Here is a 26306-nt window from a genome sequence, read left to right as displayed (position 1 = left end):
GGGGGGTTTGGGATGGAGGATGCACCCCAGGGCCCCCCACCCCGTCACCGTCGTACCCGCGGGGGAAACCGAGGCGCAGCGGGGCCCCGGCAGCCTCGCCGAGCCGAGCGGCCGCTGGGGAAACTGAGGCACGGGGTGGGGACAGCGGTTGGACCTCGGCTGCGACGCGCGTGTCCGGGAGGAGCGGAACCGGTTGTGCCGGGCTGGTTTGGCCGCGGGGGGGACGCCGTGGGTGCCGGGCACGGCCCTCGGCGCTGGTGACGCGGGGACAGCGCTGACCGCAGAGCGGATGGGTTTGTCACCGCTGTTGTCACCGTGTCCCTCCCCGCCGGTTCAACATCACCGCGGCGCGGGGGGGGAAACTGAGGCAGCAGGGCCAGGATTGACCGGGTCCCCGGGCACCGTCCCAGCCGCGCTCGAGGCCACGGAGGGGAACGGGAGTAACCGCCTGCCAATCACCGCAATGGCGCTAATTAGCAGCTGGCAAGGCTCCCATCCTCGTTAATTAGCGATAACGAAGATTTATCTCCAGGCCAGATCCAGCGGAGCGGGGAAGGAGCGCGGTGCCACGCACGACGAGCCGTGGGCGCCAAAACGCCGGGGTTTATTTCAAACAGCGCTCGAGGGGGACGGAGAGGGGGACACAGAAAACAACCCGGCCCTCTGGGAGCCCCACTGGGGAGCTGGTGACGTGGGGGGGACAGCGGCCATGGGGAGCAGCTCCCCCGGCACAAACCCCCCAAGACCCGTATGGAGACGAAGATGCCGGACGGAATGGGGGTGGCGGCGTTTTTCCGGCACCGTCCTTCAATCCGGTGCATCCCGGAGAGTTTCTGTCCGTCCGGGGGGGGTCAGCAGGAGCTGGTCTGCAGGGTGGGCTCGTTGAGCAGCGAGGCGATGGAGGACGGGCCGTAGGCGCTGTCGGACTCCTCGTCCGAGCTCAGCGGCTCATCACGCAGGGACGAATCGGCCGCCGAGCGGGCGGCTTTGCGCCTGGGGAGGGACAAAGGGGTCACCCCCCCCGTGCTGGGGACACGGTGGGGACCCCCCCGGTGCGGCGTCCCCTACCAAGCCTCCTTCTCCAGCGCCGTGACGCGGTTCTGGAGCTGCTCGTTGAGCTCCTGTTGCTCCTCCAGCTCCCTCTGCGCCTTCTTCCGCGCCCCCTCCAGCCTCTCGATCTCCTCCTCCGCCTCGTCCACCTGGCGCTTCAGCGCCTTCACCCGCAGGCTCAGCTGTGGGGACACCCAGTGAGTCCCGTGGGACGAGTGACGGGCATCCCTGAGTGTCCCCGTGTCCCCAACCTGGTCCTTCTGGTCGCTGACGTGCTGCCGCTCGTCCTCGATCTGGATGCTCAGCTCTTTCACCTTCCGCTCCAGCTTGCGGTTGGAGGACAGCAGGGTGCTCTTCTCCCTGCGGCAAAACATGGGTTGGCTGAGCCCTGGTGAGGCCGAAGGCTCCCGGGGACACAAGGGACACGGGGGACACGGGGGACGTGGGGGACAGCACCTCTCCTCCGCCTGCAGCCGCTCCTGCAGCTCCTGCACCCGCGCCTCCAGCTGCGGGACGTGGCCGCTGGGTCTCTGCAGCCCCTCGGCGTTGGCCAAGCGGCTCTTCAGCTCCTTGTTCTGCGGGGACGGGGACACCAAAAACCATCCCAGTCACCCCACGCGGCTCCCGGGGAGGAGGGGACACCCCAAAGCCGCCTCCGTCACCCCGCGGGGCTCCTGGCACCGAGCCGCCCTTATGTAAACCCAAGTGGTGAGTCAGGGCCCCGAAACCCATTTCCCAAGGAGGAGCCGTAACGAGCCGGGTTATATAACGGCAATTAGGCGCTGGCACACAAGGCGAGACCGGAGACGGGGACATCCCGGGGGCCACCGGGGCCGGGAGCTCTTGTTGGCCAAAAAACCCCTCATTTTGCCCCAAAACCGCGGCGTCCCCTCACCTGCCGCTCCAGAGAGACCTTGTCACACTCCAGGTCCTGGCGCCCGGATCGTTCCTGCAGCAGCTCCGCGCGCAGCTGGTCCAGCTGGGGATGGGGACACGGTGACGCTCGGTGACACCGAAACCCCCACCGAGAGGAGTTTGGCTCCTTCCCAGGGGAATTTTGGCGAGCGGCCGGGGACCAGTGCTGCAGCTTTTGCTCCGCCGGAGCGTTTAAACTGGTTGGACTGGGACGGGGAAGCCGGCGGCGGTGGCGGCTCTGCCAGCACCGCGGGCGAGAAGGGGTTGATCCGCACTGGGTCCCGGTGCTGCCCTGGGATCCCAGTAAATCCCAGTGCTACTGGGTCTCAGGATCCCAGTAAACCCCAGGAAATCCCAGTGCTACTGGGTCCTGGGATCCCAGTAAATCCCAGTACCACCAGGTCCCAGGATCCCAGTAAATCCCAGTGCTACTGGGTCTCAGGATCCCAATAAATTCCAGTGCTGCCAGGTCCCGGGATCCCAGTAAATCCCAGTGCTACTGGGTCTCAGGATCCCAGTAAATCCCAGTACTACTGGGTCCCAGTAAATCCCAGTAAATCCCAGTGCTACTGGGTCTCAGGATCCCAGTAAATCCCAGTGCCACCAGATGCTGGGATCCCAGTAAAATTCCAGTGCTGCCAGGTCCTGGGATCCCAGTAAATCCCAGTGCTACCGGGTCTCAGGATCCCAGTAAACCCCAGTAAATCCCGGTGCTACTGGGTCCTGGGATCCCAGTAGATCCCAGTGTTACTGGGTCTCGGGATCCCAGTAAATCCCAGTACCGCCAGGCCCTGGGATCCCAGCACACCCCAGTGGATCCCAGTACACCCCAGTACCACCAGGCCCTGGGATCCCAGCACACCCCAGTGGATCCCAGCACACCCCAGTGGATCACAGTGCCACCAGGCCCTGGGATCCCAGCACACCCCAGTGGATCCCAGCACACCCCAGTGGATCCCAGTGCCACCAGGCCCGTGGATCCCAGCACACCCCAGTGGATCCCAGCACACCCCAGTGGATCCCAGTAAATCCCCGTACCACCAGGCCCTGGGATCCCAGCACAACCCAGTGAATCCCAGCACACCCCAGTGGATCCCAGCACACCCCAGTGGATCCCAGTGCCGCCAGGCCTGTGGATCCCAGCACACCCCAGTGGATCCCAGCACACCCCAGTGGATCACAGTGCCACCAGGCCCTGGGATCCCAGCACACCCCAGTGGATCCCAGCACACCCCAGTGGATCCCAGTGCCACCAGGCCCGTGGATCCCAGCACACCCCAGTGGATCCCAGCACACCCCAGTGGAGCCCAGTAAATGCCCGTACCACCAGGCCCTGGGATCCCAGCACAACCCAGTGAATCCCAGCACACCCCAGTGGATCCCAGCACACCCCAGTGGATCCCAGTAAATCCCAGTGCCACCAGGCCCTGGGATCCCAGCACAACCCAGTGAATCCCAGCACACCCCAGTGGATCCCAGTAAATCCCAGTGCCACCAGGCCCTGGGATCCCAGCACACCCCAGTGGATCCCAGTACACCCCAGTGGATCCCAGTAAATCCCAGTGCCACCAGGCCCTGGGATCCCAGCACAACCCAGTGAATCCCAGCACACCCCAGTGGATCCCAGTAAATCCCAGTGCCACCAGGCCCTGGGATCCCAGTACACCCCAGTGAATCCCAGTACACCCCAGTGGATCCCAGCACACCCCAGTGGATCCCAGTAAATCCCAGTACCGCCAGGCCCTGGGATCCCAGCACACCCCAGTGGATCCCAGCACACCCCAGTGGATCCCAGTAAATCCCAGTACCACCGGGCCCGTGGATCCCAGCACACCCCAGTGGATCCCAGCACACCCCAGTGGATCCCAGCGCCGGCAGCTCCGCCCGCGCAGGGCTCAGCCAGCGGCTCCAGCTTTGAAGGTAATTAGCAGGTGGGTTAATGGGGCGGGAGAGCCCGAGCCGCGGGTGATTTACACCCGGGCTCCTGCACAAACACAAACCTCACCCTGCCATGCCGGGATTTCTTTTCTCCTTGTTTTGTCGCGTTTCTCTTTTCTTTTTATCCCTTTTTTTGTGTCCGCTCGGTTGGTTCGTTTGTTTTTAACGACTCATTAGGGCGGTTTGAACTCAGGTTGTGCTGAGCATGGGGGGCCTGGTGCTGTTTGCCCCGAGCCGCTGGGTTCCGCTGTTGCACCCTTGGGTTTGGGGGATACCCCCGGGTTTGGGAGACACCCCTGAGTTCTGGGGGACACCCCTGAGTTCTGGGGACCCCCCCCTGAGTTTTGGGGACACCCCCCCGAGTTTTGGGGACACCCCCCCGAGTTTGGGGACCCCCCCATCTGTACCTGCTCCCTGCTGCGCGTCACCCGCTCCGTCAGCAGCTCCACCGTCGCCTTCTCCTCCTCCAGCTCCTCCTCCAGCCTCTTGGCCTTCTCCTGCACACACATGGGGGTCAGCGGAGCTGGGGGGACACGGGGGGCTGGGGACACCCCGGGGGAGATGATGGGATGGGATGGGATGGGATGGGATGGGATGGGATGGGATGAGACTCCCCCATGCACCCAGCACCCAATGGACAGTGGGCAGGGATGGGGTGGGGTGGGGTGCGGGGGATTTGGGGGTGCAGGTCGTTGGGGTGCAGGGGATCTGGGGGTGAAGGTGGTTGTGGTGCAGGGGATTTGGGGGTGCAGGGGATTTCATGGTGTAGGTCGTTGGGGTGCAGGCAGTTGTGCTGCAGGGGATTTGGGGTGCGGGGGATTTGGGGGAGCAGGGGATCTGGGGGAGCAGGTGGTTGGGGTGCAGGGGATTTGGGGTGCAGGGGATTTGGGGGAGCAGGCAGTTGGAGTGCAGGGGATTTGGGGAGGAGGCGGCTGGGGTGCAGGGGATTTGGGGTGCAGGGGATCTGGGGGTGTGGGGTATTTGGGGAGCAGTGGTTGTGGTGCAGGGGATTTGGGGTGCAGGGGATTCAGGGAGGAGGTGGTTGGGGTGTGGGGGATTTGAGGGTGCAGGGGATTTGGGGGTGCAGGGGATTTGGGGTACGGGGGATTTGGGGCAGCAGGCAGTTTGGGGTGCCAGGTATTTTGGGGAGCAGGCAGTTTTGGGGTGCAGGCAGTTTGGGGTGCAGGGGATCTGGGGATGTGGGGGATTTGGGGAGCAGGTGGTTGTGGTGCAGGGGATTTGGGGTGCAGGCGGTTGGAATGCAGGGGATTTGGGGAGCAGGGGATCTGGGGGTGTGGGGGATTTGGGGAGCAGTGGTTGTGGTGCAAGGGATTTGGGGGTGCAGGCAGTTGGGGTGTAGGGGATTCGGGGGTGAAGGGGATCTGGGGTGCAGGAGATTTTGGGGGTGCAGGTAGTTCAAGGTGCAGGGGATTTGGGGTGCAGGGGATTTGGGGGTGAAGGTGGTTGTGCTGCAGGGGATTTGGGGTGCAGGGGATTTGGGGGAGCAGGCGGTTGGGGTGCAGGAGATTTGAGGGTGCAGGGGATCTGGGGGTGTGGGGGATTTGGGGAGCAGGTGGTTGGGGTGCAGGGGATTTGGGGTGTGGGGCATTTGGGGCAGCAGGCAGCTGGGGTGCGGGGGATTTGGGGTGTGGGGGATTTGGGGTGCGGGGGATTTGGGGGTGCAGGCGGTTGGGGTGCAGGGGATTTGGGGTGTGGGGGATTTGGGGTGCGGGGGATTTGGGGGAGCAGGCGGTTGGGGTGCAGGGGATTTGGGGTGTGGGGGATTTGGGGTGCGGGGGATTTGGGGGTGCAGGCAGCTGGGGTGCGGGGGATTTGGGGTGTGGGGGATTTGGGGTGCGGGGGATTTGGGGGTGCAGGCGGTTGGGGTGCAGGGGATTTGGGGTGTGGGGGATTTGGGGTGCGGGGGATTTGGGGGTGCAGGCGGTTGGGGTGCAGGGGATTTGGGGTGTGGGGGATTTGGGGTGCGGGGGATTTGGGGGAGCAGGCGGTTGGGGTGCAGGGGATTTGGGGTGTGGGGGATTTGGGGTGCGGGGGATTTGGGGGTGCAGGTAGTTGGGGTGCAGGTAGTTGGGGTGCAGGTGGTTGTGGTGCAAGTCGTTGGGGTGCAGGGGATTTGAGGCGCAGGCGGTTGGGGTGTGGGGGATTTGGGGTGTGGGGGATTTGGAGTGTTGGTGATTTGGGGCGCGGGGGATTTTGGTGGCGCCATCCCCACCTCCATCACCCTGGCGTGGCGCGAGCGTTCGTCCTGCCCGCGCTGCCGCTTCTCCAGCTCCTGCTCCAGCCCCTGCAGCCTCTGCAGCAGCAGCTCCTTGTCCAGCTGCGCGCTGTCCCGCTGCGCCTGCTGCTCCTGCAGCGCCTGCTTCAGCCGCGCCACCTGCGCCGAAACCCCGTGTCGCATCGTGTCCCCACGTCACCCCCGTCCCGGGGACGTCGCCGGACCCACCTCGTCCTGCAGCCGCCCCGTGCCCAGCCGCGCGTTCTCCAGCTCGGCGCCGCGCTCCTGGGCCTGTTTCTGCGCCTCCGCCAGCTCCTTGCGCGATTTGTCGCGGAACTCGTCCAGCTGGGCCCGCAGCGCGGCCAGCGAGCGCTGAGACTCCTGCGACATCTGCTCCAGCTGCGCGGGGCGGGCAAGGCTCAGGGGACCGCTGGGGACGGCTCCGGGGACAATTGGGGACAGCTCAGGGGATGGTTGGGGACAGTTCGGGACCCAGAGACAGCTCAGGGGCTGGGGATGGCTCAGGGGACAGTTGGGGACAACTCAGGGGATGGTTGGGGACGGCTCAGGACCCAGAAACAGCTCAGGGGCTGGGGACGACTCAGGGGACAGTTGGGGACAGCTCAGGGGCTGGGGTTGGCTCAGGGGACAATTGGGGACAGCTCAGGGGATTGTTGGGGACAACTCAGGGGACAGTTGGGGACAGCTCAGGACCCAGAAATGGCTCAGGGGACAGTTGGGGACAGCTCAGGGGCTGGGGACAACTCAGGGGACAATTGGTGACAGCTCAGGGGCTGGGGATGGCTCAGGGGACAATTGAGGACAGCTCAGGGGATGGTTGGGGACGGCTTGGGACCCGGAGACAGCTCAGGGGCTGGGGATGGCTCAGGGGACAGTTGGGGACAGCTCAGGACCCAGAAACGGCTCAGGGGACAGCTGGGGACTGCTCAGGAGTTGGAGACAGCTCAGGGGACTATTGGTGACAGCTCAGGACCCAGGAATGGCTCAGGGGACAGTTGGGGACAGCTCAGGGGCTGGGGATGGCTCAGGGGACAATTGGGGACTGCTCAGGGGATGGTTGGGGACAGCTCAGGACCCGGAGACAGCTCAGGGGCTGGGGACGACTCAGGGGACAGTTGGGGACAGCTCAGGGGATGGTTGGGGACGGCTCGGGACTCAGAGACAGCTCAGGAGCTGGGGATGGCTCAGGGGACAGTTGGGGACAGCTCAGGACCCAGAAACGGCTCAGGGGACAGCTGGGGACAGCTCAGGGGATGGTTGGGGACAGCTCGGGACTCAGAGACAACTCAGGGGCTGGGGATGGCTGAGGGGACAGTTTGGGACAGGTCAGGGGCTGAGGATGGCTCAGGGGACAATTGGGGACAGCTCAGGACCCAGAGGTGGCTCAGGGGACAACTGGGGACAGCTCAGGGGCTGGGAATGGCTCAGGGGACAGTTGGGGACAGCTCAGGAGTTGGGGACAGCTCAGGGGACAATTGGTGACAGCTCAGGACGCAAGGACAGCTCAGAGGACAATTGGTGACAACTCAGGGGACAACTGGGGACAGCTCAGAACCCAGGGACACCTGGTGACCACCCTGTCGCAAGCTGATGGGCCCAAGTGGGGACAAGATGCCCATAGGGGGGGACATTTCTACCCCGTGGGCTCAGGAGTGTCACTGGGAGGGTGACAGCGCCACCTGACTGTGCAGGGGACACCCTTGGGACACCAGCAGACCGATCCCTGGGGACAGCGTGGCTTCATGGAGCCTCTGGGGACATCGGGGAGGGATCGGGTGGGTGTCTCCCAAACCTCTTTATTGAGCTTCTGGGTGGTGCGGTCGAGCAGCCGCTTCTGCTCCTCCAGCTCATCCCGGCTGCGCTGCAGCTGCTCCTTGTGGCGCCGCTCGTCCTGCACCGCGGCGCTGAGCTCCCGCTGCTCCTGCGCCAGCCGCGCCAGCGCCCGCTCCGCCTCCTCCCGCTGCCGCCGCGCCGCGCACAGCTCCTGCTCCCGCTGCCCGGCCTCCCCCAGCGACTCCTCCAGCTGCCGCCGCTCGGCCTGCGGGGACAACGGGGGACAAGAGGTGACAAAGCTGCTCAAACAGAACCCCAGAGTGTGAGGGGTTGAAGGGACCTGGGAAGCTCATCCAGTGCAATCCCCCCAGAGCAGGAACACCCAGCTGAGGTTCCACAGGAAGGGGTCCAGGGGGTTTGAATGTCTGCAGAGAAGGAGACTCCACAGCCTCCCTGGGCAGCCTGGGCCAGGCTCTGCCACCCTCACCCCCAACAAGTTGCTTCTCATCTTCCAGCGGAACCTCCTGTGTTCCAGTTTGCACCCATTGCCCCTTGTCCTGTCACTGGGTGTCACCCAGCAGAGCCTGGCTCCATCCTCCTGACACTGCCCCTTTCCATCTTGATCCCCAGCAATGAGTCCCCCCTCAGTCTCCTCTTCCCCAGCTCCCTCACCCTTTCCTCATTCCTCCCTCATCACCCGGGGAGCCGCTCGGCAGCACCCTCATTCACCTCCAGCTTGGCGACTCTGTCCTTGAGCCGCGCCTGGGAGCCCTCCCAGCTCTCTCCCAAGCGCTCGTAGTCCTTCAGCTGCTCCTCCAGCCCCTGGATCTTCCTCCTCAGGTCGTCGTTCTGCTCCTGCAGCTCCCGCCGCCCGCTCTCGGCCGCCCCCCGCGCCTGCTCCGCCGTGGCCCGCGCGCTCTCCAGCGACGCCTTCGCCTGCGACGCAACCACGGGATGAGCCATGGGGACAACATGGGCTTGGACCCGACTCCCCCGGTCCCGCACCCACCTCGGTGGCCTCATCCCGCTCCTCCCGCAGCTGCTGCAGGTCCCGGCGCAGCCGCTCCAGCTCCTCGGTGTGTCCGGTCGCCTCGTCCCTCAGCGCCGCCAGCTCCTGCTCGCGCTGCCGCAGCCGCTCGTCCCGGCTCTGCCGCTGCTCCGCCAGCTCCCGCTGCTGCTCCCGCGCCTCCCGCAGCTCCTGGGATGCGGAGGTCGGCGTTTTGGGGACCGGCGGTGCCGCCGCGGTCCCCTCCCCGCGCTCGCCTCGCCCACCTTGCGCAGCGCGTCCAGCTCGCCGGGGTCCCCCGCGCTGCCCCGCGCCCGCTCCGTCTCCTGGCGAGCGGCCGCCAAGCGCTCGCGCAGCTCCCGCAGCTCGTCCTCCAGCTCCTCGCGCTCCAGCTTCACCTGCAGCAGCCTGCGGAGGGGCACGATGGGGACATCGAACCCACCCCATGCGCCCCGGGAGCCCCCGCGTGCCCAGAGAAGGAGAATCAATGAATCATTTTGGTTGGAAAAGCCCCTCAAGATCATGGAGTCCAACCACAACCCACCCCTATCCCTGCCCCATGTCCTGAGAACCTCATGTCTGTCTGTCCAGCCCTCCAGGGATGGTGACTCCAGCACTGCCCTGGGCAGCCTGTTCAATGCCCCACAGCCCTTTGGGGGAGAATCATCCCCAAGATCCCATCTCCAAACTCCATTTGTGATGCTAAGGGTGGGGAGACCCTGGCCCAGGTTGCCCAGGGAGGTGGTTGATGCCCCATCCCTGAGAACACCCAAGGTCAGGTTGGATGTGGCTCTGAGCAACCTGGTCTGGTTTAGACATCCTTGATCTGGTTGAATGTCCCTGATCTGCTGGAGATGTCCCTGATCTGATTGGATGTCCCTGGTCTCTTGGAGATGTCTCTGGTCTCTTGGAGATGTCCCTGATCAGTTGGTGATGTCCCTGGTCTGGTTGGATGTCCCTGATCAGCTGGGGATGTCCCTGGTCTGGTTGGATGTCCCTGATCAGCTGGGGATGTCCCTGGTCTGGTTGGGGATGTCCCTGATCAGCTGGGGATGTCCCTGGTCTGGTTGGGGATGTCCCTGATCTGGTGGAGATGTCCCTGATCAGTTGGTGATGTTCCTGATCTGGTTGGATGTCCCTGATCTGGTTGGGGATGTCCCTGGTCTGGTTGGGTGTCCCTGGTCAGTTGGAGATGTCCCTGATCAGTTGGTGATGTCCCTGATCTGGTTGGGTGTCCCTGGTCTGGTTGGATGTCCCTGGTCAGTTGGAGATGTCCCTGCCCATGACTGGATGGTCTTTGAAAGTCCCTCCCAACCCAAACCCTTCCATGATCACAGAGTCACCATTTTGGTTGGACAAGACCCTCCAGATCATGGAGTCCAACTACAACCCACCCCTGTCCCTGCCCCATGTCCTGAGAACCTCCTGTCTGTCTGTCCAGCCCTCCAGGGATGGTGACTCCACCACTTCACCTGTTCAACACCCAACAACCCTTTTGGGAAGAAATTCTCCCAAATTTCCAACCTCAACCTCCCCTGGCACAACTTGAGGTCCCTCAGCCGCTCCCATCACACTTGTCCTCCAACCCCATCCCAACCGCCGACCCATTTTAACGAGCTCTGCACTAACGATGCTCACAGGCGTCTGGACCCCCCAAAGCCCAGCCTGGCACCCACTCCTGCTTGGCGGCGCGGAGCTCGTCCTTGTTCTTCTGGAACAGGTCCCGCCAGTGCCCGGTCTCCTCCGCGCTCTCCTCCAGCTCCCGCTGCAGGTTCCGCAGCACCGCGCCGATCCGCTGCCGCTCCGACTCCAGGCTGGCCTGGTCCTGGGGACAGAACTCGGGGTCACCAAACCGCGGGTCACGGAACCTCGGAGTCACCAAACCATGGGATCACAGAACCTCGGAGTCACCAAACCATAGGATCATGGAACCTCAGAGTCACCAAACCGCAGGATCACAGAACCTCAGAGTCACCAAACCGCGGGGTCACGGAACCTCAGAGTCACCAAACCGCGGGGTCACCAAACCGTGGGATCACAGAACCTCGGAGTCACCAAACCATGAGGTCATGGAACCTCGGAGTCACCAACCTACAGGATCAGGGAACCTCAGAGTCACCAAACCATGGGACCACAGAACCTTGGAGTCACCAAATCGTGAGGTCATGGAACCTCGGAGTCACCAAACCGCGGGACCATGGAACCTCAGAGTCACCAAACTGCAGGGTCACGGAACCTCAGAGTCACCAAACCGCGGGGGTCACGAAACCGTGGGATCACAGAACCTCGGAGTCACCAAACCGTGAGGTCATGGAACCTCGGAGTCACCAAACTACAGGATCAGGGAACCTTGGAGCCACCAAACCGCAGGATCAGGGAACCTCAGAGTCACCAAACCATAGGATCATGGAACCTCGGAGTCACCAAACCACGGGGTCACAGAACCTCGGGGTCACCAAACTGCAGAACCACGGAACCTCAGAGTCACCAAGCGACGGGATCATGGAACCTCAGTCACCAAACTGAGGATCACGGAACCTCAGAGTCACCAAACCATGGATCATGGAACCTCGGAGTCACCAAACCAAGGATCACGGAACCTCAGAGCCACCAAACCAAGGATCACGGAACCTCAGAGCCACCAAACCACGGGATCACGGAACCTCAGTCACCAAACTGAGGATCACGGAACCTCAGAGTCACCAAACCATGGGATCACAGAACCCTGTCCCCCTGTCCCCACACCTGCAAGATGTCCCCATATATCCCCATGTCCTCAAACCTGTGAGATGTCCCCATATCGCCACAGCTCTGAGATGTCCCCACACCTGCGAGATGTCCCCATGTCCCCACACCTGTGAGATGTCCTCACACCTGCGAGATGTCCCCACAGATCCCCATGTCCCCACACCTCCGCAATGTCCCCACACCTGCGAGATGTCCCCATATATCCCTGTGTCCCCGAACCTGTGAGATGTCCTCACACCTGTGAGATGTCCCTGTGTCCCCACACCTACGAGATGTCCCCACACCTATGAGACGTCCCTGTGCCCCCACACCTGTGAGATGTCCCCGTGTCCCCACACCTACGAGATGTCCCCGTGTCCCCACACTCGCGAGATGTCCCCACACCTATGAGACGTCCCTGTGCCCCCACACCTGTGAGATGTCCCCGTGTCCCCACACCTACGAGATGTCCCCGTGTCCCCACACTCGCGAGATGTCCCCACACCTATGAGATGTCCCTGCATCCCCACACCTGTGAGATGTCCCCGTGTCCCCACACCTACGAGATGTCCCCGTGTCCCCACACTCGCGAGATGTCCCCACACCTATGAGATGTCCCTGCGTCCCCACACCTGTGAGATGTCCCCGTGTCCCCACACCTACGAGATGTCCCCACACCTATGAGATGTCTCCGTGTCCCCACACCTGCGAGATGTCCCCATGTCCCCACACCTACGAGATGTCCCCACACCTATGAGACGTCCCTGCGTCCCCACACCTGTGAGATGTCCCCGTGTCCCCACACCTACGAGATGTCCCCGTGTCCCCACACTCGCGAGATGTCCCCACACCTATGAGATGTCCCTGCGTCCCCACACCTGTGAGATGTCCCCACACCTGCGAGATGTCCCCATGTCCCCACACCTACGAGATGTCCCCACATCTATGAGATGTCCCCACAACTAAGAGATGTCCCCGTGTCCTCACACCTGTGAGATGTCCCCACACCTGCGAGATGTCCCCACACCTACGAGATGTCCCCATGTCCCCACACCTCTGAGGTGTCCCCACACCTGTGAAGTGTCCCTGTGTCCCCACATCTGTGAGATGTCCCCACACCTGCGAGATGTCCCCATGTCCCCACACCTCTGAGGTGTCCCCACACCTGTGAAGTGTCGCTGTGTCCCCACACCTGTGAGATGTCCCCATGTCCCCACACCTACGAGATGTCCCCACACCTATGAGATGTCCCTGTGTCCCCACAGCTATGAGATGTCCCCATGTCCCCACATGTGCGAGATGTCCCTGTGTCCCCACACCTGTGAGATGTCCCCACACCTGTGAGATGTCCCCGCGTCCCCACACCTACGAGATGTCCCCACAACTAAGAGATGTCCCCATGTCCCCACACCTGTGAGATGTCCCACACCTATGAGATGTCCCTGTGTCCCCAGACCTGCGAGATGTCCCCATGTCCCCACACCTACGAGATGTCCCCACACCTATGAGATGTCTCTGTGTCCCCACACCTGCGAGATGTCCCCACAACCATGAGATGTCCCCATGTCCCCACACCTGCGAGATGTCCCTGTGTCCCCACAGCTATGAGATGTCCCCATGTCCCCACACCTGCGAGATGTCCCCACACCTACGAGATGTCCCCATGTCCCCACACCTGCGAGATGTCCTCACACCTGCAAGATGTCCCCATGTCCCCACACCTGCGAGATGTCCTCACACCTGTGAGATGTCCTCCATGCTGCGCCGCAGCGTCTCCACGTCGCTCTGGCACTGCTGGCGCACGCGGTCCAGCTCGCGGTCGTGCGCGGCCACCTCCTCCTTGAGCGCGCCCTTCAGCGCCGTCAGCTCGCGCTCCCGCAGCCGCAGCTGCTCCTCCAGCTGCAGCCGCCGGCCCCGCAGCTCCTCCAGCTCCTCCCGCGCCTCCGCCAGCTCCTGGGACACGGGGACACGGCGCTGGGTGGCAGTGGGTGGCACGGGGGGACACCCACGTGGCTGCCGCCGTTACCTTGTGCGTGGCGTCGCCGTCCGGGGCGGCGCCGGGGTCCTGGCGCAGGCGGTTGAGCTCTTGCTGCGTCTCCATCAGTTGGTCCTGGTGCTGGCGCAGCCGCGTCTCCGCCTGGTCCTTGGCTGCTGTCACCGCGCTCAGCCTGGCCGGGGACATGGGGACATTCAAGGGGATGTGGGGACATTCAGAGGGACACAGTGGTCACAGGGACCCCGGCCATGTCCGCCCCGATGGGGACAGAGAGGACAATCGCAACCCGCCCTGAGCTCCCTGAGCATCCCCACACCATGGAGCCCGTTCTGGGGACAGACGGACATCCCCAGCACTGTTGTGGGGACAGATTGATGTCCCCAGCCTCATCACAAGGACAGAGAGGCATCCTCAGCCCTGTCATGGGGACACTGATGTCCCCAGCCCCATTGTGGGGACAGACGTCCCCAGTCCCATCACAAAGACAGACAGATGTCCCCAGCCACATCATGAAGACAGACAGACATCCCCAGCCCTGTTGCGGGGACAGACAGACGTCCCCAGCCCCATCATGGGGACAGACAGAAGCCCCCAGCCCCATCAGGAAGACAGACAGACGTCCTCAGACCCATTGTGGGGACAGACAGATGTCGCCAGCCCTGTTGTGGGGACAGACAGACGTCCCCAGCCCTGTCACAAAGACAAACAGACATCCCCAGCCCCATCACAAAGACAGACAGACACCCCAGCCCCATTGCAAAGACAGACAGATGTCCCCAGCCCCATTGCAAGGGCAGACGGACACCCCAGCCCCACTGCGAGGACAGACGGACACCCCAGCCCCACTGCGAGGACAGACGGACACCCCAGCCCCATCGCAAGGACAGACGGACGTCCCCAGCCCCACTGCGAGGACAGACGGACACCTCAGCCCCATCACAAGGACAGACGGACACCTCAGCCCCATTGCAAGGACAGACGGACACCCCAGCCCCACTGCGAGGACAAACGGACACCTCAGCCCCATCGCAAGGACAGACGGACACCCCAGCCCCACTGCGAGGACAAACGGACACCTCAGCCCCATCGCAAGGACAGACGGACACCCCAGCCCCACTGCGAGGACAAACGGACACCTCAGCCCCATCGCAAGGACAGACGGACACCCCAGCCCCACTGCGAGGACAAACGGACACCTCAGCCCCATCGCAAGGACAGACGGACACCCCAGCCCCACTGCGAGGACAAACTGACACCTCAGCCCCATCACAAGGACAGACGGACACCCCAGCCCCATCGCAAGGACAGACGGACACCCCAGCCCCATCGCAAGGACAGACGGACACCCCAGCCCCACTGCGAGGACAGACGGACACCCCAGCCCCATCGCAAGGACAGACGGACGTCCCAGCCCCATCGCAAGGACAGACGGACACCCCAGCCCCACTGCAAGGACAGACGGACACCCCAGCCCCACTGCAAGGACAGACGGACACCCCAGCCCCATCGCAAGGACAGACGGACACCCCAGCCCCACTGTGAGGACAGACGGACGTCCCAGCCCCATCGCAAGGACAGACGGACACCCCAGCCCCATCGCAAGGACAGACGGACACCCCAGCCCCACTGTGAGGACAGACGGACGTCCCAGCCCCATCACAAGGACAGACGGACACCCCAGCCCCATCGCAAGGACAGACGGACGCCCCCAGCCCCGGCGCAGCTCTCACTCCTGCATCCTCCTCTGCAGCTCCTGGGATTTGGCCTCCAGCGCCGTGCGCAGCCGCCGGTTCTCGCCCTCGGCCTCTCGCAGCTTCCCCGGCTCCCCGGGCAGCTCCAGCTTCTGGCGGAGCTGGGGGCAGGGGACACGGTCACGTCCCCTCCCGGCAACCACGTCCCCTGTCCCCTCCCCAGCGGCCCTGAGACACCTTGGGGAGGACGTTTGGTCTTGGTGACCCACTGCGTGTCCCCCTCCCCGGGATGTCCCTCCCAGTGTCCCCAACCTCCTGCCCGGCGTCACCTTGGTCTCCTCGTCCAGCTTCTCCTGCAGCTCCTCCACCTGCCTGGCCAGGTCCCTGTGCTGGGGCTGGGGACACGTTGTGGCCTTGGGGGGCACCTGAGGACACCCCTGGGCTCACTCGGGGGGTTTGGGGTGCTGTGACCCTCCTGGCGACTCTGCTTGGTCCCCGGTCACCCGACCGGAGCCCCTGGTTGGGGGGTGAGGGACCAGGGACCCCCAACTCACCGCCAGCTCCTGCAGCTTCTCCAGCAGCCGCAGGGTTTTCCTCTTCAGGGACGTTTCGCTCTCGCTGCTCCTGTGGCAGCAGGAGGAGGTTGGGGACATGAGGAGGAGGTTGGGGACACGGGGAGGAGGTTGGGGACATGGGGAGGAGGTTGGGGACACAAGGAGGAGGTTGGGGACACAAGGAGGAGGTTGGGGACACGGGGAGGAGGTTGGGGACACGAGGAGGAGGTTGGGGACACAAGGAGGAGGTTGGGGACACGGGGAGGAGGTTGGGGACACGAGGAGGAGGTTGGGGACATGGGGGGAAGGAGGTTGGGGACATGGGGGGAAGGAGGTTGGGGACAAGGGGAGGAGGTTGGGGACAAGGGGAGGAGGTTGGGGACAAGGGGAGGAGGAGGTTGGGGACAGGGAGGAAGGAGGTGGGGGACAAGCGGAGGAGGTTGGGGACAAGGGGAGATGTGGGGGACACAGGGAGGAAGTTGAGGACAAGAGGAGAATGTGGAGGGACACAGGGAGTAGGTTGGGGATGGGGGAAGATGTGGGGGACACAGGGAGGGGGTCGGGGACACGGGGAGGAGGTTGGGGACAAGGGGAAGATGTGGGGGACAAGGGGAGGAGGCGTGGGACAGGGGGGAAGGAGGTTGGGGACAAGGGGGAAGATGTGGGGGGACACAGGGAGTGGGTTGGGGACGGGGGAAGATGTGGGGGACACAGGGAGGAGGTTGGGGACAGGGGGAGGTGGCTGGGGACAAGGGGAGGAGGTTGGGGACAAGAGGGGAAGGAGGTGGGGGACGGGGGGGAAGGAGGTTGGGGACATGGGGAGGAGGTTGGGGACAAGGGGAGGAGGTTGGGGACAAGGGGAGGAGGAGGTGGGGGACGGGGGGGAAGGAGGTGGGGGACAGGGGGAGGAGGTTGGGGACAAGGGGAGGAGGTTGGGGATGGGGGAAGATGTGGGGGACACAAGGAGGAGGTTGGGGACAGGGGAGGCGGCTGGAGACAAGGGGAGGATGTGGGGGACAAGGGGAGGCGGTTGGGGACACGGGGAGGTGGTTGGGGACACGGGGAGGCGGTGATTTGGGACATGTGGAGGATGTGGGGGACCCAGAGGGAGGTTGGGGACAGGAGGAGGTAGTTGGGGATAGGGGGAGGTTGGGGACCCAGTGGGGGAGGTTGGGGACATGGAGAGGAGGTTTGGGACATGAGGAGGAGGTGATTTGGGACGGGGGAGGAGGTTGGGGACATGGGGGGGATGTGGGGGACAAGGGGAGGCGGTTTGGGACATGGGGAGGAGGTGATTTGGGACAGGGAGAGGAGGTTGGGGACCCAAGGGGCAGGTTGGGGACAGGAGAAGGTGGATGGGGACAAGAGGAGGTGGTTGGGGACACGGGGAGGCGGTTGTGGGGAGAGGACTGGGGGACACCCCAAGGGCTTTGCCACTCGCTCCCCCCATACCCTGGCCCTTCTCCACTCCCAGGCTGCCCCACAGCCCCCGGTCACTTTGGGAACAGGGCTGGGGGGAGCTGGGGGGTCTTTAGGGGGGCTTTGGGGCTTTTTGGGGGGCTTTAGGGGCTCACCCCTCTCTCAGGATGCCGTAGATGAGCTCCTTGGGGTCCTCGGTGCCGCGGGGCTGGGTGACCTCCCGCTGGTCCCGCAGCAGGTCCGGGGTGGATTTGAGCTGCCACGGGGACCAACACCAGCTCAGGCCCCCCCAGGGCACCAGCGTCCCCCCCACATTAAGGAACCGCGACCCCCGCGACCCCCGGTACCTGCAGCGGCTCCTCCGCTCCCCGGCTCCCGCGCTGGCTCCGTGTCCCCGTGTCCGCGGGGGACCCGGCGGGGCGGCCGCTGCCGGCGCGGCGCTGGGTCCCGCTCAGCCCCGCGGTGTCCGGCGCTTCGCGGCGCTGAGCGCGGCCGTCCAGGCTCTGCGAGCGCTTCCTCTGCTCGGGGGGGACGCGGCCCCTTCGCCCCACGCGCCCCCGCGCCGGCCCCGGCCCGTCGAACTTGCTGATGAGCGAATCCACCGAGCCCAGCGGTTCGGTGACCACGTCGCCACCGCCCGTGTCCGGCGAGGGGAGCGCGGCCCGCGGCTCCGGCGCGATGTTCGCCAAGCTGCTGCTCTTCCCCATGGTCACAGTGCGGTTTTGCCGGGTGGCACCGGTGGCCACGGGCTCCTCAATGGTGGCCCTGAGCAGGTCCCCGTGGGACTGTGACCTGCGCAGGTCCCGGGGGGTCCCCTCCTCATCCGAGGAGCTGCGGGGGTTCTCCGGTTGGTCCAAATCAGAGCCGGGGGGCCGAGGGGCGGCGGGGGGGCCGGCGAAGGAGCCGTCGCTCTTGATCTGCACCCCGAAGGATTCGCCGCCCTTGTCGCCGCTGTTGAGGACGACGAAGGGCTGGCCGGCGATGCCCTGGACGCGCACGGCCACGCCGTACGTGCCGGCTCTGCCGCGGGGCCGGGGGGGTCTGCGCGGCTCCTGCAGGTCCGTGATGAAGCGGATCTGGACGCCGTGGTCCAGCGAGTTCTGCTGCTCCATCCCGGCGCTCGGCACCGCGGTCCTGGGGGGACAGATGGGCACAGTCACCCTGCGAGCGGGGACGGGGAGCCAGGGGGCACTGGTGTCACCACGGCAGCGTCACCAGGATGGGGACACGGCACCAGCATCGCCCGCTGCTCTGGGAGGGGACAGGGAGAGCTGAACCCCCCACCCTGCTGCAGCATCACAACCGGACCCTGGGGACATGGAGGGGACACGGAGGGGACGCTGGGACCTTGGCTGAACGCTGCAGCCCGGGTGTCCCCCGGCATCGCCCCGGCCCCCGTGTCCCCGCGTCCCGTGGGGAGGGGACAGATGAGCAGTGACATATTGGGAGCAGCGTGATGTCACCTCCCCCTCGGTCCCGGCGGCAGCCCCGGCGACGCCGGCCGGAGCGGGGGACACGGTGCGGGGGGAGCTCCCTCATGGGCACCAGGGGGGTTAAGGGATGGAAAAGCCCCAAATCAGGCCGGTGGGACCGTGTTGTTGCCCCCCAGCATTGTTTTGTCACCCACACACACCGGGAGCACCTGCGGCTCCTTCCTCTGCTGTAAATAAACTGGGTGCTCAGAGCTCAGCGGGGATGCAGGTGGAGGATGCTCAGCAGGGATGCAGGTGGAGGTGAGGATGCTCAGCAGTGATGCAGGTGAAGATGCTCGGGGGGATGCAGGTACAGGGAAGATTCTCAGGGGGATGCAGGTGGAGGTGAGGATGCTCAGCAGGGATGCAGGTGGAGATGCTCGGGGGGATGCAGGTGCAGGGAAAGATGCTCAGGGGGATGCAGGGGAAGATGAGGATGCTCAGTGGGGATGCAGGTGCAGGGGAAGATGCTCAGCAGGGATGCAGGTGCAGGGGAAGATGCTCGGGGGGATGCAGGGGAAGATGAGGATGCTCAGCAGGGATGCAGGTGCAGGGGAAGATGCTCAGCAGGGATGCAGGTGCAGGGGAGGATGGTCAGCGGGGATGGGATGGAGGGAGGGATGCTCAGCAGGGATGCAGGTGAAGATGCTCAGCAGGGATGCAGGTGGAGGGGAGGATGCTCAGCAGGGATGCAGGTGAAGATGCTCAGGGGGGATGCAGGTACAGGGAAGATTCTCAGGGGGATGCAGGTGGAGGTGAGGATGCTCAGCAGGGATGCAGGTGGAGATGCTCAGGGGGGATGCAGGTGCAGGGAAAGATGCTCAGGGGGATGCAGGGGAAGATGAGGATGCTCAGTGGGGATGCAGGTGCAGGGGAGGATGGTCAGCGGGGATGGGATGGAGGGAGGGATGCTCAGGAGGGATGCAGGTGAAGATGCTCAGCAGGGATGCAGGTGGAGGGGAGGATGCTCAGCAGGGATGCAGGTGAAGATGCTCAGGGGGGTGCAGGTGGAGGGAAGATGCCAAGAATGGATGCAGATGGAGCAGGGGACGCCCAGCAGGGATGCAGGTGAAGATGCAGGGGGGGATGCAGGTACAGGGAAGATGCTCAGGAGGGATGCAGGTGGAGGGGAGGATGCTCAGAAGGGATGCAGGTGAAGATGCTCAGGGGGATGCAGGTGCAGGTGAAGATGCTCAGAAGGGATGCAGGTGGAGGGGAGGATGCTCAGAAGGGATGCAGGTGAAGATGCTCAGGAGGGATGCAGGTGGAGGGGAGGATGCTCAGCAGGGATGCAGGTGGAGGGGAGGATGCTCAGCAGGGATGCAGGTGAAGATGTTCAGGGGGATGCAGGTGCAGGTGAAGATGCTGAACAGGATGCAGGTGCAGGGGAGGATGCTCAGCAGGGATGCAGGTGAAGATGCTCAGGGGGATGCAGGTGCAGGGAAGATGCTCAGGGGGATGCAGGTGCAGGGGAGGATGCTCAGAAGGGATGCAGGTGGAGATGCTCAGCAGGATGCAGGTGGAGGGGAGGATGCCAAGAATGGATGCAGATGGAGCAGGGGATGCCCAGCACGGATGCAGATGGAGCGGCGGACGCAGGAGCTGCTGCAGGACCCGGTTTTCTGCCGGCGGTGCTGGAGCAGCCGCGGGTGCCGGGCAGTGCCAGGAAGGACTTGCTGTTCGCTCCCCCAGCCCTGCCAGCTCCTGCCAGCGCCATCTGCTCCCGTCCCCGGCCACAACCCAGCAGGGGCAGCTCCTGCGGCGACTCCGGTGTCACCCCAGGTCCCTGTGTCCCTGCCCAGGGCCCGCGGTGACGGCAGCGCCGCAGCGACCGGGATTTATCTACGAACAAGAGCAGGGGATGGGAGAAGAGCCCCCGGCTCCTGAGCTCGTTATCCCTGCACCGGGTCCTGCTAACGAGATCAGCGCGGACACCGGTTTATCAACACACCCTGGGGCAAATCCCATCAGTCCTGTCCCTCGGGGACTGCAGTGGCACCTTGGGGACGGCGATGTCCCCTCAGCCCGCAGAGATGGGCGCAATCCAAGGAGGGGGAACCAAAGTTCGGGATGTGCCAGCAAAGTGGGAAGGGGAGGCCTTTGGGTGGGTAAAGCGGCTAAAATTGGGGATAAACCAGCGGGTTCTTGGACACGGCAGGAGGGACCGGGGCTGGTGGTCACGCAGCTCGGGCACCGCGGCCGGGGATGGCGAGCGGCCAACTCCGCACCGGCCGCACAATGAGCCCTTTGTGCCCGGGACATTCACCCAGAAAAGCTGTTTTGCAATGTGCAGGCGCCACTGGAAAAGGCTCCGAGTCCTGTGGTTCGCTCCGGTTCCCCAGCAGCACCCGGAACACCCCGGGGTGGCACCTGCGATGGCTGCGGGGCCGGGCTGATCCTGCTCCGGCAAGGTCAGATGGATCATTCAACCGCCGGCATCACATTCCGGGTGGTGATGCCGGAGCCGGTTTCCCGCTACTTGTGTGCGAACCGAGCGGGTCGTGCAGCTACAGGCATGGGGAACAGAGGACATCATGTCACCCTAAAATGTCACCGACTCGGCATGTTTCCATCACCTGTTTTTTGGCGTGTTCCCGGTGAGGGTTTCCCCAGCGCTCAGCTCCACCCTGTTTGCCGCAGCGCCGGTTTCGCTCGTGCCAAAGTCCAGGGTTGGTCCCTGCCCGGCACCGGCTCTTCCTGCTCCGCCGCAAACCCCAGGAGCGCTCGGCCGGGTCGGAGGAACCCGAAACCGGGACACCTGCGTCACACGGCGGGGCCAGGCCGATGGTGACGCCGTGACACCGCGCCGGGCTGGAGGAGGTGAGATGTGGTGGGGACAAGGGTCACCCCGCAGGTGGCGTCCCCTCGGGGCTCCGACAAGAAGCTGATAAGCACCGAATTCCAAATTCCTCGGCGGGCAGCGCCCTGGGGTTAATCATCAACCGCCATACTGGAAAATCCCGTCCTGCGGGGTCACCAAACTGCCACCAAACCACAAGCGTCACCGCGGCGCCCCGGGCCGCACCGCACGGCGTCTCCGGATCGGGTCCGTTTAGCGGTTTCCAAGCAAATGGTGCCGTGAAACTGGGGTTATTTGATGGGTGTTTCCCCCGGGACACAAGGGGGATCCACACGAATCAACGGGTGATGCGGATGCTCCGGTTTCACCCCAAAATGGGCTGTGACCCCGGGAGGATGGGGACCCGCACGCTGGGGACATGGGGACACAGATGAGTCTGGGGATGGTGGGTGGGTTGCGGGGTGATGGGGACAAAACTTGAGCCCCAGATTCTCTGTTCTGGTCCCCTATGGAAGGGACAGTCCCCAGAGGGGATGTATAGGGGACAGTAGATCCCCTGTGGGACAGCAACAACCCAGGTCCCCAGCTCAGGGAGTAGCATGGAGGTTCCCTATAGGATCTGCTATAGGGTAAGCAACACTTAGGGGACTGCAGTAGGTTGAGCACACACCAAGGACAAGGGTCCCCATAGAGCCAGCCCCTACAGCATCTTCTATAGGCTCAGCCCCCAAAGGAAAGCCCCTATGGCCCAGCCCCTATATGTTCCACAACAGGACAGGGCACACCCTGGGAAGGACACCACCTATGGCCCAGCCCATATAGGCGCTGCCATAGGGCAGGACACGTGCCAAAGCCAACAGCCCCTATAGGCGCTGCCAGAGGGAACAGCACGCTCCAGGAAGGGCAACGCCTACACACCCGGCCCCTATGGGCGCCGCCAAAGGGCAGGGCACCCCTATAGCCCCAGCTTCTATAGGCTTTGCCATAGGGTAGCGCACACTCCTGGAACAGCAGCCCCTATGGCCCCAGCCCCTATCGGCTTTGCCATAGGGTAGCGCACACTCCCGAAACAGCAGCCCCTATAGCCCCAGCCCCTATAGTCTTTGCCATAGGGTAGCGCACACTCCCGGAACAGCAGCCCCTATGGCCCCAGCCCCTATAGGCTTTGACATAGGGTAGCGCACACTCCTGGAACAGCAGCCCCTATGGCCCCAGCCCCTATAGGCTTTGACATAGGGTAGCGCACACTACCGGAACAGCAGCCCCTATAGCCCCAGCCCCTATAGGCTTTGCCATAGGGTAGCGCACACTCCCGGAACAGCAGCCCCTATGGCCCCAGCCCCTATAGGCTTTGCCATAGGGTAGCACACACTCCCGGAACAGCAGCCCCTATGGCCCCAGCCCCTATAGGCTTTGCCATAGGGCAGGACACGTACAGAAATAACAGCCCCTATGGGCGCTGCCATAGGGTAAGACCCCCCCGGGACTACAGGACCCCTCCCAGGACAGCAGCCCCTATGACCCAACCCCTATAGGCTCTGCCATAAAGCAGCACTGCCCCGGGGCAGCAGGACCCCCCGGGACGGCAGCCATCTGTCCCTCTGTCCCCCTGTCCCCCTGTCCCCGTGTCCCCCTGTCCCCGCACTCACCGCCGCCGCCGCTCCCGCCGCTCCCACCGCAACCTGTTACCTTCGCCCAGGCCCCGCCCCCGGAACCGCCCATTGGACCGCGCCTCGCTCGGCACCGCCCCGGGGCGGAGTCAGAGCGTCAGACCACGCCCCTATCCACGCCCCATCCCGTGGACGGCCCATCCCCGTACGGCCGTCACGTGATGCACCTGGTGCCGCTCCGCCCTGTGCCGCCATCTTGGGGAGGGAGCCGCACCGGTGGCAGCGGAGGGGGCGGCCGGGACAACGGCGTTTTCGTGCTCCCAAACGGCTCCCCCGTCCCTGTCTGCTCCCCAGGACACGGTGTGGCGGGGACGCTCCCAGGCCCTCCCGTCCCCGTCCCCACGCAGGCGCGTTCCGCCACACACAAGATGGCGTCCGGCGCAGCCCTCAAGCCAAACGCGAGCCGCCACACGTGACCACACCCCCGCCTACGGCGGCCGGGAGCGGCCGCGCTTCCTTGGCGCCTGCGCAGCGCGGGCCGCACCGTGACTAAGATGGAGGTCGGGGGAGCGCGGGCGCCGCCGCCGTTCTGGGCCGGGGGCCCAGCCCCGGGACAAACGTACATCCCCGGGGGGGCCGGGCCCGTCACCGGCATCGTGCCCTTCACCCGCACCCTGTGAGCGCCGGGGGGGCCGGGGGCTGCGGGGATGGGGAGGATGTGAGGGATGGAGAGGATGTGGGGGATGGGGAAGAGGATGTGGGGGATGGGGAGGGGCTGGGGGGCATCAGGAGAAACTGGGTTGGGGGAGCAGGTTTGGAGGGGGCAGAGGGGGCTGGGGGCAGGTTTGGGGGGCAGCAATGGGGCTGGAGTTAGGTTGGGGGAGTAGCAGTGGGGCTGGGGGGGGGGGTAGGGTTGGGGGGGCAGCAGTGAGGCCGTGGGAGCAGGTTTGGGGGAGCAGCAATGGGGCTGGGGGGGCAGAGGGGGCAGCAATGGGGCTGGGGGGGGCAACAATGGGGCTGGGGGGCCAGGGGAGCAGCAATGGAGCCAGGGGGACAGCGATGGGGATGGGGGGCAGCGATGGGGATGGGGGGCAGAGGGGGCAGCAATGGGGCCAGGGGGGCAGCAATGGGGATGGGGGGCAGGTTTGGGCTGGCTGGGGGGCAGCAATGGGGCTAGGGAGCAGAGGAGGCAGCAATGGGGCTGGAGGGGCAGGTTTGGGGTGGCAGAGGGAGCTGGGGGGACAGGAATGGGGCTGGGGGGTAGAGGGGGCAGCAGTGGGACTGGGGAGGGGGGACAGATTTAGGGGGCAGAGGGAGCTGGGGGGCAGTGATGGGGCTGGGGAGCAGCAATGGGGCCAGGGGGCCAGTGATGGGGCCAGGGGGGCAGTGATGGGGCCGGGGGGCAGTGATGGGGCTGGGGAGCAGCAATGGGGCCGGGGAGCAGCGATGGGGCCAGGGGGGCAGCGATAGGATTGTGGGGCAGAGGGGTCCCACCCTGACACTGGGGTCCCCCCCTGACCCGGCATCCCCAGGAGCCCCACAGTGACGGGCACATCGGTGCTGGGGGTGAAGTTCGCCGGGGGGGTGATGATCGCGGCCGACACCATGGGCTCCTATGGCTCCCTCGCCCGGTTCCGCGGCATCTCGCGCCTGCTCAAGGTGAACGACACCACCATGCTGGGTGCCTCCGGGGACTACGCCGACTTCCAGTACCTCAAACAGATCATCGACCAGATGGTGTAAGTTCCCCTCCCGGGGCCACACTGGGCTCCAAGGGCTTAAACGCGGCCACCGACCGGGGACAAAACGGGGTGGAAATCCCCCCTGTCCTCCGACAGCCCCTTCGATGCGAGCGGCTGTTCCCGAGCACCGCGCAGAACCGGTTCCCGTTGTTCTTTGTGGCCTTTGCCTCATTCGCCTCCTTTAAAATCTTATTGGAAAAAGAGATTTTGGGTGGGATGCTCCGATTTCCAGCTTTTCTCAGGGGAATTTCTGTCCGTGTCAGAATCGACGAGGAGCTACTGGGAGACGGGCACAGCTACAGCCCCAAAGCCATTCACTCCTGGCTCACACGGGTCATGTACAACCGGCGCTCCAAGATCAACCCGCTCTGGAACACCGTGGTCATCGGCGGCTTCTACAATGGCGAGAGGTGAGCAGGGCCATCCCCATCCCTTGCTGGGGGTCTTGGGGGGGTTCAGCCCCTCGAAAGCTAAATCCTTTATTCCTGGTGCCGCCACCGCGCTCACAAACGTCCCCACAGCTTTTTAGGTTACGTGGACATGCTCGGCGTGGCGTATGAAGCCCCGACGCTCGCCACGGGCTACGGAGCGTACCTGGCGCAGGTACGTCGCCCTCCGCCGCCAAACCGCCTCGGGCACGGTTTATTCCTTGTATTATACTATGATTTCTCTTCCTCCCCAGCCGCTGATGAGGGAGGTTCTGGAGAAGCAGCCCGTCCTGACGCGGGAGGAGGCGCGAGACCTGATCGAGCGCTGCATGAAGATTTTGTATTATAGAGACGCTCGCTCGTTCAACAGGGTGAGTCCGGAGCCGCCGCGCCGCTTTCCGCCTCCCGGCGCTTCTCCCATCGCCGCCGTCTCATCAGATTAAACCGTTAGCGAACGCAAAGCCACGTTAAAGTGGTTTTGAGAGTGGTTTATCTCTCGGAGCTCTCGCAGGTGCGTAAATGGGGTTTCCTGGTGACTTGTCCCTGTTTTCTCTCCGCAGTACGAAGTGGCCACGGCCACCGAGAAGGGGGTGGAGGTGGAGGGGCCGCTGACGCTTGAGGCCAATTGGGAGATCGCTCATCTCGTCAGGTAACGCGCTCGGGGTGAAAACAAATGCTGATGGTGGTAGCGCGGGGGTTTTATTCGTTATCCTGACCTAAATATGTCCATTTTCAGCGGCTTCGAGTGATCCCCGATGGCAAAACCGGCCGCGTTCTGCCCTGCTCGCTGTAAATTGGCTGCGGAAGCTCTTGGTCCTGCTTGGAGAGAAAATAAACCTGTTAAGACCAAACTTGTATCGTGCTCGATTAAAAGCGCAATAAATGCACCGTCCTCCACCTTTAAAGGCACCGGTGGACAGAATAAAAC

At 64.3% G+C, this 26306-nt stretch overlaps 2 protein-coding genes across 4 annotated transcripts; one reads left to right on the top strand and one right to left on the bottom strand.

The window, feature by feature from the left end:
* Positions 1–577: 577 nt before the first annotated feature.
* CGN (cingulin) lies at positions 578–23296 on the bottom strand. 3 transcript variants are annotated; one of them, XM_065857517.2, is made up of 21 exons: positions 23248–23296; positions 17674–18460; positions 17482–17582; positions 15908–15977; positions 15683–15778; positions 15393–15514; positions 13693–13834; positions 13407–13619; positions 10616–10764; positions 9206–9347; positions 8943–9131; positions 8663–8869; positions 7953–8198; positions 6368–6538; positions 6137–6298; positions 4311–4400; positions 1946–2029; positions 1507–1625; positions 1302–1410; positions 1069–1232; positions 578–993 (listed from the first exon to the last, which is right to left on the bottom strand). In XM_065857517.2, the coding sequence occupies exons 2-21, from the start codon at positions 18436–18438 to the stop codon at positions 852–854; spliced, it is 3483 nt and encodes a 1160-aa protein (XP_065713589.1). In that variant the 5' UTR covers positions 18439–18460; positions 23248–23296; the 3' UTR covers positions 578–851. The 3 variants fall into 3 exon arrangements, with proteins under 3 accessions (XP_065713589.1, XP_071656469.1, XP_065713590.1); XM_071800368.1 differs by having other exon boundaries at positions 15683–15748; XM_065857518.2 differs by lacking the exon at positions 23248–23296 and adding an exon at positions 21375–21483.
* Positions 23297–23727: 431 nt separating this feature from the next.
* Positions 23728–26305, top strand: PSMB4 (proteasome 20S subunit beta 4). The gene is made up of 7 exons (XM_065857668.2): positions 23728–23884; positions 24741–24947; positions 25214–25360; positions 25472–25553; positions 25633–25749; positions 25939–26027; positions 26115–26305. The coding sequence occupies exons 1-7, from the start codon at positions 23763–23765 to the stop codon at positions 26125–26127; spliced, it is 777 nt and encodes a 258-aa protein (XP_065713740.1). The 5' UTR covers positions 23728–23762; the 3' UTR covers positions 26128–26305.
* The last annotated feature ends 1 nt before the right edge of the window (position 26306 follows it).

Source organism: Patagioenas fasciata, chromosome 30, assembly GCF_037038585.1.
Source record: "Patagioenas fasciata isolate bPatFas1 chromosome 30, bPatFas1.hap1, whole genome shotgun sequence".
NCBI lineage: Eukaryota > Metazoa > Chordata > Aves > Columbiformes > Columbidae > Patagioenas > Patagioenas fasciata.
This window is presented reverse-complemented; position numbering and strand designations above follow the sequence as displayed.